Source organism: Elephantulus edwardii, unplaced genomic scaffold (assembly GCF_000299155.1).
Source record: "Elephantulus edwardii isolate Elephantulus edwardi_28Jun2011 unplaced genomic scaffold, EleEdw1.0 scaffold00091, whole genome shotgun sequence".
NCBI lineage: Eukaryota > Metazoa > Chordata > Mammalia > Macroscelidea > Macroscelididae > Elephantulus > Elephantulus edwardii.
The window spans coordinates 5,584,328-5,605,108 of record NW_006399841.1 but is presented as its reverse complement, the minus strand read 5'-3'; the positions used below and the strand labels follow the sequence as shown (position 1 = coordinate 5,605,108).

The 20,781-nt window shown below is 46.7% G+C and overlaps 1 protein-coding gene across 1 annotated transcript; it reads right to left on the bottom strand.

Annotated features, from left to right (window-relative positions):
- Nucleotides 1–17,932: 17,932 nt before the first annotated feature.
- Nucleotides 17,933–19,276, bottom strand: TMPPE (transmembrane protein with metallophosphoesterase domain). Its single transcript, XM_006890615.1, has one exon. It carries the CDS (start codon nucleotides 19,274–19,276, stop codon nucleotides 17,933–17,935), a length of 1,344 nt encoding a protein of 447 aa, XP_006890677.1.
- Between the last annotated feature and the right edge of the window lie 1,505 nt (nucleotides 19,277–20,781).

The following is a 20,781-nucleotide window of genomic DNA, read 5'->3' as shown; positions in this document are numbered from 1 at the left end:
TGCTGGAAAAGGAGGGGCAGTCTCCTGTATATATCTGATCCGATTTGACAGGACACACACACACACACACACACACACCATTAGATAGATAGATAGATAGATAGATAGATAGATAGATAGATAGATAGATAGATAGATAGATAAAGAATTTTTTTTTTAAAAGAGCAGAAAACATGCCTCAGACTCCTACTTATTGTCATCAATTTGGAACTGACCCATAAACTGACCCTCCAGCAGGTGTCCAGAAGCAATAAATCCCATGGGAGGAAATTGTCCCTGTTTCTCCCCCAGAGTAATTGATGGACTCAAACTGCCCACTTTTGGGTTGGCAGTCCTACTTCTTATCCATTAGGCCACAGAGCGCCACACAGTACATATTTTAAAATAAAACAAAACACCCAAAACCAAAACCAAAACCTGAAGCACTGCTGTTTAATTGATTCATGGCAATCCTCTGCTGGGTTTCCTGGCTAATATCTTTACGCAAAGAGGCTGCCCGTCTCCCATGGAGCAGCCGGCAGATTGCAACTACTGACCTTTACATTAGCAGCACAACAGGCATCAATTTGATGACATTTTTGTTATATATACATATGTAGATTTGTAGAAGCATGCATGTCTGTACTAGGTTGCACCATAAGAGGTATTTCGTACAACAAAACAAACCAAAGCCACACCAAAAAAGAAAAAGTTGACTGCCAGGGCAGGGTCGGCTAGCGCCCCCTGGTGGATAGATAAACAGTGGCAAAAGGGTCAGGGCTACAAGGTATCATTTTAAAATCTGTATCCTCCATTCAACATTGGTGAGAGTCCAGGGGATTTCGGAGGCTGCCAAGCGTTGCTAGCTTTGACTGCAGTCAGTCTGTGAGAGGCTTTGGAGTATCCCTGGAAGCCACATCAGGAATCAACTGTTAGACACACCCCTGACCACAAGAAGTGTGAAGTTCTGTGACTGACATCAAGCACTCTGGAGCAACACTGCAGGTAAATTACACTTATTACAATAACACCAAAACAAATCTACTGCTATTGAGTCAATTCTGACTCACAGCAGCCCTACAGGGCAGAATAGAACAGCCCTATAGCCTTTCAGAGGCTGTAAATCTTTTGCAAGCCTGGACTACCTCATCTTTCACTCAGAGAGGTCAGGGAATTAGAATCTTTAACCTTCAGGTTACCAGCCCAACACCTAATCCACTGTGCATTAGATAAAGATAGATGGAGAAAAGACTGAAGTTGTCAACAACTCCATTTTCTCGGATCCACAATCACCACCGATGGCATCCGTAGTTAAGAATCAAACATGTGCTGCCTTGGGAAAAAATCTGCTGGGAAGGATCTCTCTAAAATGCTAAAAAGTAAGGATGTCAGTTTAAAGACTAAGGTGTGCCTGACCCAGGCCAGAATGTTTTCAATTGTTTCCTATACATATGAAAGTTGGACAATGTATAAGGAAGACTGAAGAAAAACCCCTAAAGCAGATAGGAAAAATAAAACACTCAGGGCATGAGATGTTATTAAAGAATTATCACTAATTGTTAGGTTAGTAATGGCAGAATGATCACAGAAAAAGTTCTCACCAGTAAGAGCTGTATACCTATGAAAAGACTATGGGTGGAATTATAAGACAGTTGAGATTTATTTTAAAATACTACAGACTAAAATTCTGCGTTATGCAGATGACACAACCCTGCTTGCTGAAACTGAGGAGGACCTGAAGCGCTTGCAGCAGAGTGTCAAGGACTGCAGCCTTCAATCTGGATTGAGGTTCAATGTCAAGAAGACAAAGATTCTCACCATTGGACCAATTGGCAGCATCAGGATGGATGGTGAAGAGATTGAGATTGTTCACAGCTTTAGTTTGCTTGGCTCCATGGTCAACACTCTTGGCACCAGTAGCCAGGAAATTAAAAGATGTATTGTTATGGGAAAGTCTGCTGTTAGGGCCCTTTCTAAAGTTCTGAAGAGTAATGGTGTCTCTCTGGAGACTAAGGTGCGTCTGGTACAGTCCATGGTCTTCGCAATCACTTGTTATGCATCAGAGAGTTGGACAATGACCAGGGAGGATAGAAGAAGAATTGATGCCTTTGAGCTGTGGTGCTGGAGAAGAGTATTGAGGGTACCATGGACCGCCAAGAAAACAAACAGACTCATCCTGGAAAGGGTTAAACCAGGTGGCGCCTTGGAGGCAAGGATTCTGAGGCTCCGTCTAACATACTTTGTACATGTTGTGAGGAGAGACCGGTCCTTGGAGAGGGACATCATACTTGGTAGGGTGGAGGGACAGTGCAGGAGGGGAAGGCCCTCTACGAGGTGGATTGATTCAGTGACTGGGGTAATTGGGATGGGTGTATTGGAGACAGTGCGATTGGCACAGGACAGAGCAGAGTTCAGGGCGATGAGTCGCAAGCTTCTAGACAGCAAATAACAACAACAAACAACAGACTAAAATGAAGACAAGGAACCAGCAAACAAAAAATACAGATAACCTATAGCAACCTGCACAACTTTGACGTTTCCCTCTGTAGGGTTTTAATTCTACATAGTAAAGGTTTTTTATATGGATCTGCTTTTCCCTCAGATTTTTCTCAATAGATGTTCTCACAAAAGGACTTTTTTAAACTGCCAAAAGAATACACAAGTCTGTCAGAGTGCTCCTTAGAGGTAAGGAGGGTAAAACTTTGCCTCATCAACTGGGCATGCTGTCAGGAGGGGCTTGGCTGGGAAAGGTGCAGGGTCAAAGAAATGGAGGAAAATCCTCAACCAGATGGGATGACGCAGTGACCGTGACAATGGGCCCAAGCATATCCGGGACCACGAGGACAGGGCAGGACCATGCAAGGTTCAGACCTGCTGTTCGGAGGGTGGCTGTGAGTTGTGGTCAACTTGCCGGCACCTAACAACAGCAACAAGAAGTGCTTTGTGTGAAGTAAATTGCCCTTTTAAAAGCAGACTGGTTACTAAGACCAAAACTCGACGGTGCCTAGCTACCTTCATCAGCCATTCCGACCAGGAAGATAATGAAAGGTACCAGATAAAATCAAAGAAAAATATAGAACAAAATTCAAATTCTGAAAACAGGTCAGACTTACTTGGCCCAATAGGCTAGAAGAACCCCTGAAATTCAGTCCTACGATACCTTTTGACCTTGGAAGTAACCCCACTCTTCATTCAAGGTCACCTTCCATGTCAATAAGATTGACGTACAAAATAAACAGTATCACTTGTGAATAGTGTGCTCTCTTAAATAACCAACTGCATAAAACCAAATGATCAAGTTGTAGCAAAAAAGGCAAAGATGAAAAGGCAGGAGAAGCAGGGAAGCTAGAGCAACAGGAACAGAACAAACAGAAGGAAACAAGGAGAATGCTGACACATTGTAAAACTTGTAACAAATTACATGAGTTATTTGTACAAAAATTGTTAACTAGTAACTGATTTTTCTGTGTGAACATTCCCCTAAAACACAATAATTTTTTTAAAGGAGACTAATTACAAAAGACATTTTTTAAGTATATCTATGAAAAGACTTATAAAAGAATGCTCGGGGAGCTCTGGTGGCCTAGTGGTAAGGAGCTGCAACTACAATCCCAGAGGCACATGGTTCGAATCCACCAGATGCTCTGCCAGGAAAAGGAGGGACAATCTCCTCCTGTACCAATCAGATCTGATTTGATGGTACACTCACACAAAAATAAAAAATAAAAATAAAAAAAAAGAATGCTCATAGCAACTCTGTTCATAATAGTCCCAAATCAGAAAGAGCCCCAGATGTCTACAAACAGGAGATTGGATAAATAAGTTTTGCTATATCCATATGATTAAATACTACTTAGCAATGAAAAAGAATGAATTACTGACATTTGTGACAACATGGAAGAATCTCTGAAATGTTATGCTGAGGGAACTTGCACAGTTTTTATTCTCTAGGGACCCCTCTCTGAAATTCTAGAACAGGCAAATCTAATTATAGCAAGGAAAAATCAGAGTTTGGGGATACCCAGGTGTATGCATTTGTCAGTCTCATGAAATGTTATCTTTTCTATATGGGCATTTCACCGCATCCAAATTTTACCTTTAAAAGAGGGGTGGGGAAGGACTTTAAACAGACACTGACCTGTGGTGTTATTGTTAAAGGCCATCGAGCAGTCTATGGCTCACAGAGACCCCGTGACGAACAGGTCAGAAGCTCGCCCTATACTGCACCGACCTTCCATTCCCTATCACGTTCAAGGCCATGGCAGCAGTCACTGTGTCAGAATACCTAGAGACGGATCTGAGCACACCGACGTCTGTAACCTACACTGAGGTACATCCAAAAGGAACAAAACTGTTGCATGGAGAGAGGGATGGGCTGACAGTACCATGTTAACAGTAGGATCTAGATTGTGTGTATGGTATTTTTCTTCACCTCTTCTCTTTTATGGTTGGGATTTTTCCTGATGAGACATTGACACAAATGAAAAGGTGGTCTGGAGCAATAAATGATGGCATACATACAGAGAGAGTGTGTGTGATGGAATACTATGCTGTTCTTGAGAATAATGAGATGTTCTACCACTGTTAACATGGAAAGATGCGGAACACAAAGAGGGTGGAAAGGGCAGGTGGAGAAGACCGTGAAAGCACACACTGTGTAAATGCAATACGCTGGTGTAGACCTTCCTTCTATTGGTCCTCGACACGACATCAAAGCCCTTCAGGGACTGGCTGCAGCTCTGGTGATGGGCCCACGCCAGGCCAGAGTGTGGAGCAGCAGTGTCTACTCTATTCAAGGGCACAACACAGCTCAGACCTTTCGGCCTTCCTGCCCACCACCACGGGCACCTGCTCAGCCCAGGAGTGCTGGAGAGTTCACGCCCCTGAGGGACAGCCAGCAGCAGGGCACCTGCATTCTGTCATCTAAGGGCAGATGACTCCGGGAGTACTCTGTGCATCTCCAGGTCTTAGCAGAACTGCATTCCTGCTGCCTCACGGGTAATCACAGCACGCTTCTGAAGTCGATGCTTCCTTCCCACCACCTGTTCCTCATTCCTGAGCCCTGGAGTCACTTCCCAACTCACAACCCAGTTTCCAAACCCCAGTTTCTTGTTTGGCTTCTAGAAGATTTCAAATGAACACAATGGGCACCTGAACTGACCTCAAAAACAGCCTCTGAGGATATGATGCAAGCTAGCTGGTGCTAAGGGTGCATGATAGCGTAGAGAGACCAAGGTCTTTCATGATGTTGCAGGAAAGTAGGCAGAGGCAGAAGGAGGGGGCTGGCACCTGCCCAGGCTCCACCCACCACGAAGCTCCAGCTATCAATCCTCAGCATCATCATCATCATCATTATTTTTGGTTTTTGTCAAACATTCTTCTAAGTGGTGCAGCACTGGTCTGTCCACTTGCTGTACTGAGGTAACTCATGGTTGCTGTGATGCTGAACACTGTGACACTGATGTTTCAAATGTGAGAATGGTTACTCATGGTGGACAGTGTTTGGGGAGCTCCCTGATTAAAACAAGCTTGGAAGCAGGAGTGGCATCCACTTCTGAAATGGCTTGCTCCAGAAACTCTACGAACGTGGAGAAACAATGAAAGTTATACTTCAGGTCTTTCGTTCATAGGGTCGCTGTGAGTCATCTATGACTCAACGGCACCTAACAATAGCAACAATATTATTATTATTATTATTATTATTATTATTATTATTATTATTATTACAGGGTTCAGTAATTTTAAGGACCATGAAGCTGCCTGGTGTTTATCAGACGTGGAAGCCTTGAAGAAACTTGCTGACAGCCCCAGGTCAGCCACACACTGAAGACCTCTTGTGAAAGTCAGAGGCCTCTGTAGCAGTGTTTAAAGAACGCCTTTTCTGCCATTGGGAGAGGGCTATGTTTAAAGTAAAATCTGGGATTTCATCGCAGGGAGACACTAATGAGGACACTGGGAGGCAGAATAAAAGGCTGTGTGGTGGTGTTTTTGTTATGTGCCATCAAACTGGAACCAATTCAAAGCTGACTCTCTGATGGGTTTCCAGGGTCTTGGGAGGAGATTATCCATCTCTCTCCCACAGAAAAGCTAATGGTTTTGAACCTCCTGCCTTTGGGTGATCAGCAGAACTCCTTTCCACTAAGCCACCGAAGCTCCCAACATGTCTGAATGTTGTTGTCGTTGTTAAGTGCCATCAAGTCGCAGGCAACTCATAGTGACCCTATGAATGAAAGTCCTGGACACCTCCTGTATAACTTTTGTCCTTTCTCCAGGTACATAGGGTTTCAGGAGGCAAGCTATTGTGGAAGGAGATGCCACTCCTGCTTTCAAGCTTGTTTTAATCAGGGAGCTTGACCAAACACTGTCCACCCTGGGTAACCATTCTTGCACTTGACTCATCAATGTCACAGTGTTTAGCATCACAGCAACCACGAGTTACCTTTGACAGCAAGTGGACATACCAGGGTTACACGACCTAGAAGAATGTTTCGCCAAAAGCAATTAAAGGCAGGCGTGAGGGCCACGGAGTAGAGTCACTCACTTTTGGCTTGGGAGCAAGACTTTCTGTCCGCTAGGCCAACTGCTCTCTCTCGCTGCTGTTGTCTGACTAGGGGATCTGAATAGGGCGTACTCTCCCATGACTGGTGATTTATCACCTTAGTAAAGGCACCAGAAGCCAGTCCCTTAGCCTGGTGACATGACTCCCTGGAACCTGACACAATATTGATCTGTTGCATGGAAACGTGGTAGAGAGCCCAGGACTGCTCTGATTCAGTTTGAGATGGGATAAAATATGGGAATCTGCAAACGGTGGCCAGCAAAACTACATTTGACTCATTGCTCAGGACAGCCCAGAGAATAGGCCCATCACTGTGGAATGCACTGGTGAGGGGCTCTGGGGCCCTTGAGAACTCCCAGAGGGACCGTCCTCTGTAGGTGAGGGGGGCTGCATGAACCTGGGCTCCTTGATCTCATGAGGGATGAAATTCTGCAATAATCAAGGTAGGATGACTGCTATGGATTAAATTCTGTCCCCTTCCAAATATGTTTTATAAATCATAATCTTTCTACCTATGATTATAATCCCATCTGGGAACTGGCTGTCTTCGTTATAGTCACGAGGAGAGATTATTAATGCAGAGCGTGTCTTACCAAACATAAAAGGTGCAGATCAAAGAAGCAGAGACAGAGGAGGACAGATGCCAAGTCACGCAGAGATCTCAAGGAAGCAAGAAACAGAAGATGAGTGGACAATGACTTGCTCCAGAGCCGACACAGAGAAAGCCTTCCATCAGAGCCAGTGTCCTGAATTCACAGGGTGAGCCCCCTACGGTGTGAGAAGACGTGTTGGCTGTTCGTTAAAGCCATCCACACGTGCTATCCCTGTTGGCACAACACTAGATTAAAAACACAACCAAGTCCTGACAGAATTAAGTGGACATAACCCCCCACAGTGACCAGCCAGGTCAGGGTGGTGACCAGGGTGTGCTGACCACAGGGGCCTGGGACAGTGTACAGTAAACCACAGTATTCCTAGAGGTAGCCAAGACTATGTCGAGCAACGCCTTCTACTGGGTTCCCAAGGCTGTAAACGACACAGGAGGAGAATGTCCATCTTTCTCCCTCAGCTGGGGGTGAATTCAAACCACCAAACAGGTGCAGGCTTCAGGCCGGCAGTGCAGCTATCTATGGACTTTGTCACCAGAGCACTGCACCTTTGACAGCACAAGGAGTGGCATGAAAAATTCTACTGAAACTCTACAATTACCACTCTTGGAACCAGCAGCCAGGAAACCAAAAGAGGAATTGGAATAGGAAAGTCTGCTGTCAAGGATCTCTCTGGAGGGCTGACGTGCAAAGATATCAGGCTAGAGACTAAGGTGCACCTGATGCAGGCCATGGTCTTCGCAGTTACTTCCTATGCATCAGAGAGCTGGACAATGACTAGAATGATAGAAGAAGAATTGATGCATTTGAGTTGTGGTGCTGGATAAGAGTATTGAATGGACATATCATTGAACAAACAGGTCTGCCCTGGAGAGAGTGAAATCAGGCTGCTCTCTGGAGGCAAGGATTTTGAATCTCTGTCTCATATATTTTGGGCATGTTGCCAGGAGGGACCAGTTCTTGGACATCAAGCTTGGAAAGGTGGAGGGACAACACAGGAGAGGAAGACACTTGATGAGATGGATTCACACAGGGACTGGAGCAACAGGAGCAGGAGTGTCAGAGTCAGTGAGGTTGGCTCAGGACAGGACAAGGTTCAGAGCTATTGGACATAGAGTCACTATGAGTCACATAACAACATGCTAACTTTATAGGAGCCCTGGTAGAGCAGGGGTTAAGCATTTGATTGCTAATTGAAATGCAGGCACTTTGATCCCACTGGAAGGCTCTGCTGGAGATACACTTGCCCACCTGCCCCAGTTCAGGTAACAGCTTAGAAAGGCTCATAGCCGGTTTCCACTTTCTCACTCAGAGGGGCTGGATTCAAAGGCCTATGTGATAGCACTCACATGGCCAGCTCGTTTGACAACTCTTGCTCCTGACCGTGGACCTTAGAGAGATCCTCTCGGCATTGCCACTTTGATGCTGTTGTTGGAGCCAACCCAGACCTCACCCTCCAATGTGCTTTCAGAGACAAAAACTGCATGGGAGGAAACTGCCTCATTTTTTCCCCACAGAGCAGCTGGTGGATTCAAACAGTCTACCTTTCTTTAGGGTGTCAGCACAGCTTTTTAGGACCAGGCCACCAGAGCTCTGGCTTCTTAATTAACTGTCAGTCATACAGCTCCTAACTAGATTTCCTCTGTGAATGCTAGGTCTTACTCTTCATTTTATACTCTCACTAAGCGTGGCCACTTAGTTTCTTTCTCTTTTTTTCATTGGTTTTCATTCAATCCATTTCCTTCTCTCTTGTTCTTTCTTCTATCTGCCTGTATTTGAGACTTTCAAGTGTTCAAAAAGCAACATGGGGTTTATTTTTAATTTGGTTTTGGTTTGCATACAATAACTTGTTCATCCTGCATTTTATTTATGTTCACTGTTAGGGATTTTTGCCCCCTTCCTCCACTCTGTGATCCTGTGATTTCCGCCCTCCCCTTCTCAGCGCCGCCTGTCCCTTCCCTCTTTGAATCTCCATGCACATCTTACTAGTTATCCTTCTATTTTTACAATAATGGTCTTAGGCAGTATTTGTCATTTCATAAGGACATTGGTTGGTTCACTCAGCATAATGCTCTCTAGATTCTATGATGTTATATAGTATTTTTCAAAATCATTGCTCCTGGGTGTTGTATAATATCCTATTGTGTGAATGTACCACAATTTCTCAGTTCAGACATTTATTGATGGACACTGTTTTTGCTATTGGGAATACTGCTGCTTTGAACATCAGTGTACAGAGCTCCATTTGTGTCTCTGTTCTCTTTTCCTTCAGCACATTGTGTTTTTCAGTGTTTTCTTTTCCTGTGTTCCACACTGACTTCTTCTGCTCTTTCATAGAAGTAATGTAGCTGACTCTCAGATGAGGGATATTAGGCCAATTTTCCTATTATTTCTGTCCCCATCTGGAAATGGAACTTCCTTTAAGCCAGAGAGAAGCTCAGATGAAATTAAAATGGTCTATAAGACTACAAAGTAAGAAAAACTCTCACAACTACAACCTATTGTATTAAGACTTGGGGGGGGGGGAGGTAGAGGAGGAAATTAGGTGTCAAACAAAATGAAAACCTAGAATTATTGAATGGAATGCTGACATCAGCCAATGTAATGGAAAACTGTGAGCTAGTGTGTCTAATCCAAGCTGGTCTTTTCAATTTCTTGCTATGCATGTGAAAGTTAGATGGTAACTAAGAATGACAGAAGAATCTATGCCTTTGAGCTGTGGTGCTGGAGAAGAGCACTGAATATCCCACAGACTGTCAAGAGAATAAACAGATCTTCTGTCATCCTTATTCATCCTGTCCAGCTCTCAGCAGCATAGCAAATGATTGAAAATACCATGGTAGAATCAGACGTACCTTAGTCCTCAAACTAACATCATTGCTCCTTAATAATTTGGAGACGTCCCTAACTGCAGACCTCCCCAGTGCAATACATCTCCTGATCTCCTGAGTGCTGGTACCAGGTGTACTGATTGTGGATCCAAGTAAGAGAAAGCCATTGACAGTTTCAGGCTTTTCTCCACTTATCAAGATGTTGCACATAGGCCCAGTGGGGAGAATTTTGTTTTCTTAACATTGAGATGCAATCCGTATTGAAAGTTGCGGTCTTTGATCTTCTGCAGCAGTGTTTCAGGTCCTCCCCACTTTCAGCAAGCACAGTTTTGACATCAGCATAACGCAGGTTATCGATGAGTCTTCCTCCATTGCTGATGCCACATTCAAAAGACCAAACAGGAGCTGTGGGATTATGTCCTCACTAAAAAACAATCTGAAGTATGCCCACACTCCTAAAACTTCAGTTAACAGTGCTCTTTCAAAAGCTTAACTATGCCCCCTCCATCTCTATTTAAATCACCTGTGAAGAACCTGGAGGCAAAAGACCACGGTGAACTATTTCATCAACCAGTGTGTGACCCAGGCAGCTGCCTTGTGGGGGTGGCACATCAGAGCAGATCAAGGCAGCCTCAGACATGTGTTTTGCAGGGAATGTTCCAATCTTTTCAAACATCATTTAAAAGGATCAAAGGCATTGCTGTGGGAAGAAAAAGTACACCTGTCCCAGACACTGAGTGGACACACAAGACCTTGACCGCCAAGGCAGTCCTGAGAATGCTGTGCTCTCCAGTGTGTGAATGATGCCAAGTTGTCCCAGTCTGGTGAGCAGTGGAAAGTGAAGCAGCAGACAGTGTCCACCTGGACAGCAGTCAAAGCCACATCCCCTGTGATAGCTTTGGGCTGTTGGCTGTCAAACCCCAATGGCAGTGAGCCCTTGCTGGCCCGCGGGGACCCTAAAGGACCGAAGGGAGTGACCCTCTATCGTCTCCAGGGCTGTAAACTCGATGGTGATTTGAATCCACCAGTGACTCCAAGAGAGAAACATGGGAAATCCCCTCCGGTGTGATTTACAGCCTCCAGAAATCTGCTATGAGTGGGTCCCAACTTGAAGGCAATGCCACGGTTTAGACTTTTTTCAATCTGTTTTTGGAAACAGACTCCCTCATCATTCTTCCAAAGAGTGGATTCAAAGAAGTAACCTTTCCATTATCAGCTGGGCACTTAACCACTGTGCCACTAGGGTTCCTTGTTGAGAGGTGGGGGGGCAGGGGGAGAAAGCAAGTACAGGCTTGACAATAGACTTCACGGATCCTAATGGACCATGTGATCAAGGACCCGTGAGGATCCAGCGTTAACAGGCAGCTCCCTCAGTGTTTGTGGGCAAAACCACCACCAGCGAGGGAGGTGAGCATACGAGAAGTGAGTCGTCTTCAGAGTCTAGGGCCCCCAAAATGCAAAATCTGCCCCATAGCTCTGCGTGGAAATCATGCCCCTTCTAAATGAACTGGTGCCAGAATGGATTGCTGTAGAGTCATACTTTTATTTACTCATGCAAAGATGTGGTAAACAACATCAAGTTCCAGAAAACTTAAAAAATACAAAGTCAATTCCATGTTAAGCAACATTCATACTTCCCAAGGTCCCCCACGTACATCATGTATTTGTTACCACTGGGGGAGAAAGAACAATTATACAAACAAAACACCCTCAGACCAAATGCAGTGAGGGACCCAATCCCATCCCATGAATTTTTGTTGGTTTTGTTTATTCAGTTTAGAGTATTTCTGCAGTAAATAAGCTTCTCTTCCTAAGAAAAGATTAAACATAACACTAATATTCACATCAGCAGGTAATTCCCAGGGTTTCCTAATCCTTGGGAATGAAAAGAATTCTATTTGCATTACTTGTACGTATTCCTCAAACTAGAATAAAAATAAGTCCAGGGCCATCACAAATTATAGGGTCATGCTGATTAGGATAATGTGTTTGGCTAACCTCTGTTAATCACCTACACATCCTCCTAGGCCTTTTCATCTTATTTTTAATTTTTTACTGTGATTTGAGTGGAAGTTTACGGAGAAAACGTGTTTCCCATTTCACAGTTCATACACAGTGGATTTTGTGACGTTGATCGCATTCCTGACAATGCACTAACACTTTCCACTTCTTCCCTGTACTTCCTGTTTCCATTCCTCCTTCTTTCCTATATCATCATGACTTTGGGATTTTATATCTGGGCTTTTGACCTTCTAGAGTTGGTTCTAAACGGCGAGTTCCTCCTTGGTGTCCTCCCTACCCTTTCAATTCACCTGCAGATCACAAAATCTCAGAAATGCCTGTTAGGTGCTAGTCAGCTCCAGGGCAGCAAAGATCCCATCTGCTCAGCCTGCCAGCACCTTAGATAGAGGTGAAAGGAACTGAGGAAAAGGAGGAGGGGAGAGGGAGAGGGTGCTTTTATACCCCGGGCCTCTCAGATTGTACGGGTCACAGAACAAAGAGAAACTACACTTCAGGTGATCATCAAACAAACTTTATTATGTCAGAACTTCTAAAACAGGGAAGAAATGCTTCACTATATGAGGCATGCTGAAGAAGCAGTAAAGTAGACCTGGGGAATGATTAAAATCAATATGGATCCACAGAAACTTCCAGCTGACCTGCTCTAGCTTAAGCATCCTCTTTCCCTGTCGTTTATTTGTGCCTGTCTGGTTCCAAAAGGATTTCTTCTCCCAGAATTCCTAGACCGGATAAAGAGTGCTTTTGACAAGGAAACGGTAGGCTAGACGAGGAAAAAGCACACGGGCGGGCCCCCAATCCTCAGCCTCAAGGTGAAAGAGCGAGGGAACCGTAGGAACCATAGCCACAAGGACACAGGGTCAGGCTCCCAATTCTCAGACTCAAGGACACCGACAGATTTAAGTCTCTCCCCTCATCTCATAGCAGGGATAGATGCATGGTTCCAAAGTCAAAACTAAATTTCAAAATACAAAATAAATCTTTAAAATGGAAAGCAAATAAATCTACCTTGGCAGATGGGAAAGAATTATTTCAAGTGACTGAAAAAACAGTCGGACTGTATTGAGCCTAAGGATACAGAGAAATCTTCAGCCTATCCTCTGTAGGAAAAAGCCTGCTCCGTGTGGTAGAGCTAATCTTAATAATATGGATACTATTATTGCTGTTATTTTGAATCATTAATACAGGTAGTAGGTTAAAGCAAATAGGTAATTGTTAGGCTGTTACGTGTTCCGTGTGAAAGAGAAACAAAATTTAAAAATGTCAAAACTTGTACTCTCCATTAGATTGGAAATATAGATTAAATATGCCCTTTTTCTAAAAATACAAAAATATTTATATCTCAGCACTAACCACAAAAACGGCTTAGAAAGCATACTCAAAACTCCAATTTCAACTCACTGCTATCAATTCTGACTCTTAACACCCTCCCTGTGGTTTCTGAGGGAGCTACTGGAGGATTTGAACCACCAGAAACCGCCAGCGTTTTGGTCAGCCGCACAGCCTGTTATTGCCTACAGTCACTAAGGAGGCTTTAGAAAGGGTACCAGTCAGTAGCAATTTGCTCCCCCAGCTCCTAAACTGTGGTCTCTAAATGTTCCCATTAAAAGTTATAACCAGGACTCCTCCTCCAGTAAATTATTCCGTGGAGTCTGAGGCAGAATCTGGACAAGGGGAGGTGGACGAAACTATTGCAGTCTCATCAAGATGACTATTTGAAGGCGCTGTAAATGCCTCACACAGGATATTTTGAGCATCAACATACTTATGATTTTGATGACTTGAAACATGCCAGATACACAGAATATGCAACATCACAAAAATACCCACTACCGCCACTAAAAAGAAAGAAAAATTTATTGCTCACCTTGGAAGTTTAAGACCTGAATTCATTATTTTGAAAGTCAACAAAGTAATCCTGCTTGCCCTAACTATAGACTCATGTCGTTGATTTGTGTGTACTGCCAGCCAGAAGCCACTCACAGCTGACCCTCTAGATTTTCAGAGCCTGAAAATCACAGGAGATGAGACTGCCATTGCCCATCTTTCTCCTACGGAGCAGCTGTTGGATCTGAACCACCCACCTTTAGGTTGGCAATGCACCGCCTTGCCGCCAAGCCACCACAGCTCCCTGTGTAGGTTTAAAGAGTAATGAAAAAGTTGATGAGAAAAAGAAAAGTTGATGAGAAAAGTTTGTCGTAGGTGGATCACAGCTAGTAAATGCAGAAGAAATTATAGCATCTTTCAAAAAAACCATCATTTTACAATCCTTCTGGACAACAATCACCAACGTCTGTTAAGACAATTACATGATCTTGGGGGAAAAAAACCCTCTTGCTCTTGAAAAAAAAAAGACCATTAGATAAAAAGATGATGAAGAGTTGACAGCTGAGGAATCAGGCCCGCCCTTGAGCCCACTGGTCAACCTCAATCACACTGAAGGCAGAGTGATACAGCCACAGTGGAAAACAACAGCATGTACTCGACAGCAAGTCTTCTCACAAAAAGGTGTCTGCGACTCTCAGGCAGCCTCGAGCACTAACAACCAGCTTACAGGAAGACAAAGTGCAGAAAACACAACTCTCAACTACAGATGTCTTAGTAACTTGTGCAAGTAAGAAGCAGGGAGGAGCAGTGGAAGACCGAGTATTAAACATTTAAAGGGACTTAAGAACTGTCCACAACTATCTGGCTGTTGCAAAGAACCTAGAAAGCACAGTCTGTGGGGAGCTGCCTTACTAATCCAAAGGTATACCCTTTTGATGGTTTGAATCTACCCTCAGGAGAAATATAGGCAACCTCCTTCAGTGACACAGCCTCTGAAAACCCACTGGAGTGTCAGCAATGAGTCAGTTTCTACTCAATGATGATAAAAGAGACAGCAAGAGCATCAAAGCAGAAAACTAATACCTGTCTCAAAAGACACACAACCAGAGTCCTACTGGGCACAAGGATGGCTGTTCAGAAAGCATGCTTTAGAAAAGGCGGGTCTTTGGAAAAGGACATCATGCATGAGAAAGCAGAAGGCCAGCAAAAAAGTGTCACATGGAGTGACACTGTTCCTGGAACAGGTGGCTTAAACGCAGGGGAGGTTGCGAGGACCACGGGGGACCCAGGGTGCTTTGTTCTGTTGAACTTGGAGTCCCTACAACACATCTTGAAGGCATCTAAACCACAACTTTGAGCTCAGGGATTGATGAGAATGACTCAAAGTCAAGAACCATGAACTATGCAGTACATGAGGTGAGTCATGTCCAACGTGGCCAGAACAAGAAAGAGCTGAAAAACCAGAAAGAATAATGCAGAAAATGAAGCTGGATCACAACAAAATAAGAACATTTGGGGGAGCAGCTTTCCTGAGAAGTAGAGGAGGGCGATGGGCATCATGTGGCGTGGGAAGAAGAGGGAACTGGAGAGAGAGAAGGGGAACTGGGGTGCTGGGCTGTCAACCTGAACCAGGCATAACACCCCTCCCACAATCCCATCTGCAAAATATATTGAAAGAAGGGCTTGGAAGGGTCCTTTCTTCTTTTTCTCCCAACACATTCCTGGCTATAAGGAAGATTATGTGGTGGTTGGTGATTGCCGTCGCGTCGAACACGACTCATAATGACCCTATGAATAAGGGACCTGATGCCTTTCTGCAACTCTCGTCAAGGATGATCATACACAGTGGGAAAAGAAAGGGCATCATCAGACACACATTTTAAACATGAATGGATCAAATCAAATACCTTGGCTTCTAGGGAACAAGTATCTCCGTGATCCCTGGGGAATCCCCATTACACGCCGGAAGGTTAAACAGAAAATGAAGACGCTCCCTCTGGCCAGTCAGAGTGTGAACAGGGAGACACTCGGGCATGAAGGAGAGAAACCCAGCAGCTGCTGCTCCCTGGGGCCTGGCACACATGGCAGCTACCCACCCACATCCCCCACATTGGCTGTCCCCCGTTCCCTAGACTGACAGGGAGCTAGTCGTCAGCAAGGCCCAGCATGACATGTGCAAACGAACAACTGACAGCTTGCTTTGTTCACTGAGACACACACAACTCATGCACCATCTCTCAACACCCTCCCATGAAACATTCTTGAGGTAGATGCAATTATACCCATTTCACAGCTGAGGAAAACCAAGGCCCAGAGGTGTCAAGTCACTTCCCTGAGCAGCAGGGGAAGGCCTGCTGGTCAGAAATAGGATCCTTGTTCCCTGTCGGAGACTCACAATCTCAAGACAGCACTTGAGCCCTGGGTGGGCCAGAGTCCCGCCTCCTCTGTGAAGACTTCCCTAACAGGAGGAGTATCCCTAATCCTGGGGTCAAAGGGCATCTTGCCTCTGTCATGAGGGGCAGGTGGACACTTCTGATGGTCTTTCCTCAGATCAACAGGCCAGCAGAGATGGACGGCCCTACTTCTCCAGGTCAGTTCTTAAGCTGCCCAGCAGGGAGGACAGCCCCAGGATTTCAGGGGTGAGGCCGGCCAACAGGAAGCCCTGCTGAGACACCCAGCCAGGCCACTCCCACCCAAGCTTCAACTTCCCCCTTGGTGTTCACAGAAACTCAGACTTAGTTTAAACCTGGGTTGTGGTTCCTTCTTCAAAGACCTGAATGGAACCAGGCCCACCCAGCTCCCTGAGCTAAATAAATGACATTAAAATCAGCCTCCACTAAACCTATTTTGAAACTAGCTCTAATGGTCCTTATTCATTCACCTCACATGTGAACCTTTGTGAATCTATGATTTTTTTTCTCCCTGTCGCTGAGTTGATGCTGACCCTGCAGGACAGACCAGGACTGTCCCATAGGACTCCAGAGGCTGTAAATGTTTACAGGAGCAGCCTGTCATGTCGTTACCCTGAGGAGTGGCCGGCCGGTGGCTTCGAACTGCTGACCTTTGGGTTAGCATCCCAACTCAATCACTGCACCATCAGGACTCCCTCTGTCACAGACACAGCTCCATAACCTTCAGAGGAAAGGACACTTGTGTTGGGAGGCAGAAGACCTGGCTTGTGGCCCAGACTCTCTCTCCCCCTCACCTTCTATGCTGCCAACAGGCCCTCTGGGCCTCAGTGCCTTTACTTCTAAGTGGGGAACAGCAGCTTGTCCCCTAATTACCTCACTCAGTGTTCTATAAAGCAAGGCGTGGGAGGAAAACTCTCTTGGAGTCCCTAATCAGCATGTTCCCGTCATCACCACCATGCTGCTCGTACTTCCTGCCATCTCCCCCAGTTCCCTAAGCTCTTGGGGTACAGACCCCCAAAGCCTGGCACAGGGTGGGACCTGTGGGTCCCAGTGGGTGTTGCAGACACTCTCAATAATGGGGACTCTGATGTGACCCACTCTCTCCAGTAGCCAGAGGGACTCTCACCTGCCTGCTCTTTCCCCAAAAAGGCTCTGGAACAGCGATGACGCAGGAAGCCTCCCTATGTCCCAAAGCTGATTTAAGAAACACACCTGTTCCTCTTTCCCTATACTTGGCTTCCGAGAAGGGAGCCTCCGTTCTCCCGTACCTCACCTTTCCCCTGTGACTCACTTCACATCCTAAGCAACACACACACGGAATGGGACAGCAGCCACCCTGCAGGGCAGAGTACAACTGTCCAGGAGGGATTCCGAGGCTGTGTGTTTGCATGGGAGCAAACTGCCCCATCTTTCATCCACGGGAGCAGCTGGTGAACGTTTGCCTTTGGTTAGAAGCTAGAGGCTTTAACCACCCCGACACCAGAGCTGCTGGGATATGCCCCAGGGGCTGCACACATGGATACCAAAGGGCAGCTGGCCATCTACACACCTAACCAGTCTGGACTTGGCAGCTTCACGATGCATCGGGTGCTCAAACCAGGCTGTGATCAAGGGCGTGGTGACAGGCTGGGCAGGGGAAGCAAGCAAACCACTTGGAAGAAGTGAGGAGAGGGCAAAGGGCAGGGCTGGAGTCGGGGGTCAGGGGGCCCTGTGCAGGATGAGCTCCGTGATCTCCGCCCTGCTCCCCAGCCTCATGGGGATACCGTAGTAAGCCGTGCCTGGGCTGACATACACGAATGTGGTCTGGGCCACACGGTAGAGCCCAGCAAAGAAGGGGTTCAGGAGGTAGGCTGCCACGTTCAAGGGGAAAATCTGTCCTGCGTGCGTGTGCCCGGACAGGACCAGGTTAATATCTGGCCGCATCTGAAGGGCCCTCTTGGCAGCCAGGGGCTGGTGGGCCAGCAGGATGGTGGCGTGGTCTGGGCTGCAGCCCCCCAGAGCCTTGACGAGGTCCATGCCGTGGCCGGAGTAGTGCATGACGTCTGCTTCGATGTCGTCCACCCCGGCCAAGCAGATCCAGTCCCCCTGCTCACCTCCTTCATGCTGGGCCCCGGTGGCTGAAATCTTCACATTCTCATTGTGGAGGGGACGGACGTTAAGTGATTCCAGCAGGGTGAACCAGTTACTGACATCCGATGTGTAATATTCGTGGTTCCCAGTGACGAAGTAGGTGCCCAGGCGTGACTGCAGCCGGCCCAGGGGGGCGACAGCTGTCCTCAGGATGGCCGCTTCCGAGTCCGATAGGTCGCCCACGATCACCGTGACGTCAGGCTCCAGCGCATTCACCATGCTCACGAACATCTCCATCTTGGTCCTGCCCACCGTGGGACCCAGGTGGATGTCCGAGAGCAGCGCGATCTTGAGGTTGTCCATGGCCGCGGGCAGCTGGTGGATGGGCACCTCCACCGTCTTCACAGCTGGTGGCTGGGCGGCATTGAGAAGCCCCGCCACGCTGAGCACCAAGGTCACAGCCACAGCCAGGGCGGGCCTGAGCGCCGGCCTCCTGGCCTTGTTGAGGCCGCCCACCGCCCTGCCACTGCGCCAGGCCAAGAGCTGCGAGGCCTGCTCCATGGCGCTGAGGATGGCGAGGAAGAAGACCATGATGATGTAGGCGCCGAGGCAGGAGTAGGCGGCCAAGGAGAAGAGATAGGGCTCCTCGGCCACCAAGAAGAGCATGGTGAAGAAGCTGGAGTGCGCCAGCGCCAGGAACGTCACCACGGCCAGCTTCCAGAGCCGAAAGCAGGCCGACTCGGCCAGCGGGGAGTGCCGGAGGTCGCTCACCGCGCTGCGCCAGATGTACAGGGAACCCATGAGCATGAGGGAGTTGGCGAACAGGGCGAGCTGCAGGCGCAGCAGCCACCGCCAGGCCCTGAGCTCCAAGTTCTCGGCCAGATACGAGCGGGAGACCATCATGGACATGAAGACAGTGCCAGCAGCCAGGGCAGCCTTCACGCCCAGGGGGAGCTGCCTGAGGGTCGCCATCGCCTCTGCTCCTAGGAGACTCCTGAGACTGGACAGTGGCCAAGAAGAGGTTTCCAGGTCAACTCCGCCTGCAACCAGGAACCGGCGTCAGCTTTGTGGGATATTAGATCGTCCTTGTCCCCCTTCCAAACCTGGAGGTCTCCCCAACCAGCCGTGGAGCCAAGCCACCAAGACACCAGCCAGTCACTAAACTTTATTATTAAACGCAAACATGCAGGATGGTGAGACATGATGAGTGGACTGCATCTTCTCACCTACAGTTTTTGGTATATTTAGGTTCTTACAAGGCTACCCAACTCCATCCCAAATCGTTACTCAAATCAGGCTGTGAAGCAGGTATCTTATCAGGACTGAATTTTTACGATCAGAAACTTCCACATTAGCAGCTGTCAGAGTATGGTCCAGGGGGGCCTCCTCCCCTCCAGAATATTTTCAGGGAGATCATGAAATTAAGACAATTTTCAAAGAATGCTAAGCCATGATGTCCTATTCTGTTCTCATTCTCACGTGGGTGGCCTTTTTCAGAGAGGCTGCAGGATCATGTGATATAGCTGCAGACATCAGAATAAGCAAATTCTGTCGTCTATTGATACACGCATGAAGGAGGAGATTTGCAAAAACGTAAAAGCAGTGCTGCTCGTCAACAAAACGTAGAGGGAAATGTTACTCTTTGTCATAAAAGTGCTAATTCTTTCAACGTGTTTAATGTTTAACTAAATCACCATTTTTTCCCAATGCTGATAATTTTATTGGTACATTAAAGAGAGGTTTTTACTTGTTTCGTTCCAATGTCTTGGCTTTCTGACGGAGCATCATCTTGTGATGCAATGCCAACCAGTAAGTTCCAGAGGACTGGGGTGCTTGTCTTTGGGGTTTGGGGGCCCAGTTCCTCATGGTGGTGGTCTCTGATGCCTTTTTTAAAAATTCTTTTTAAAATTTTATTATTTTTGTGTGTGTGTACCGTCAAATCAGACCTGACTGGCACAGGAGGAGATTGTCCCTCCTCCAGCAGAGCATCTGGTGGATTCAACCCGTGCACCTCTGGGATTGCAGTGCAGCTTTTTGCCACTAGGCCACCAGAGCTCCCTGAAATAAATTAACTTTGAAAGAAAACTTTTCGGCTTTCATGTCTAAGGCATCTAACATTGGAGAATTGCTGTTCTAAAGAAATGGAAACTAGGAAACAATAGCAAGCTAGAACAGACCCACAGCTCTCCTCCTTCAGCTCCCCACCCTGTGGAACATCTAGACACCTAATAGGGAGCTCGGGTGACGTGGCTGCAGGGAGCTGGGCTACTAACACAAACGCTGCACCTCCCCGGTCAGAATCTACCAGCAGCAGATGGCTAATCCTCTCCCTTGTGAGTTCCAGCCTCAGAAACACAATGGCTGGTCAGCTATGAGTTCCTTCAGACTCCATGGCAATGAGTGGAGGTTCTGTGGACAGCTGATGGAATTCTTCCTGGAGGAGCAGCCAGCCTCCCTGCGGGGCTTCTGTGGGCGTA

Excerpts from the sequence above, each read along its gene's own strand:
- TMPPE (XM_006890615.1), bottom strand. The coding sequence starts at position 19,276 with ATGGCGACCCTCAGGCAGCTCCCCCTGGGCGTGAAGGCTGCCCTGGCT.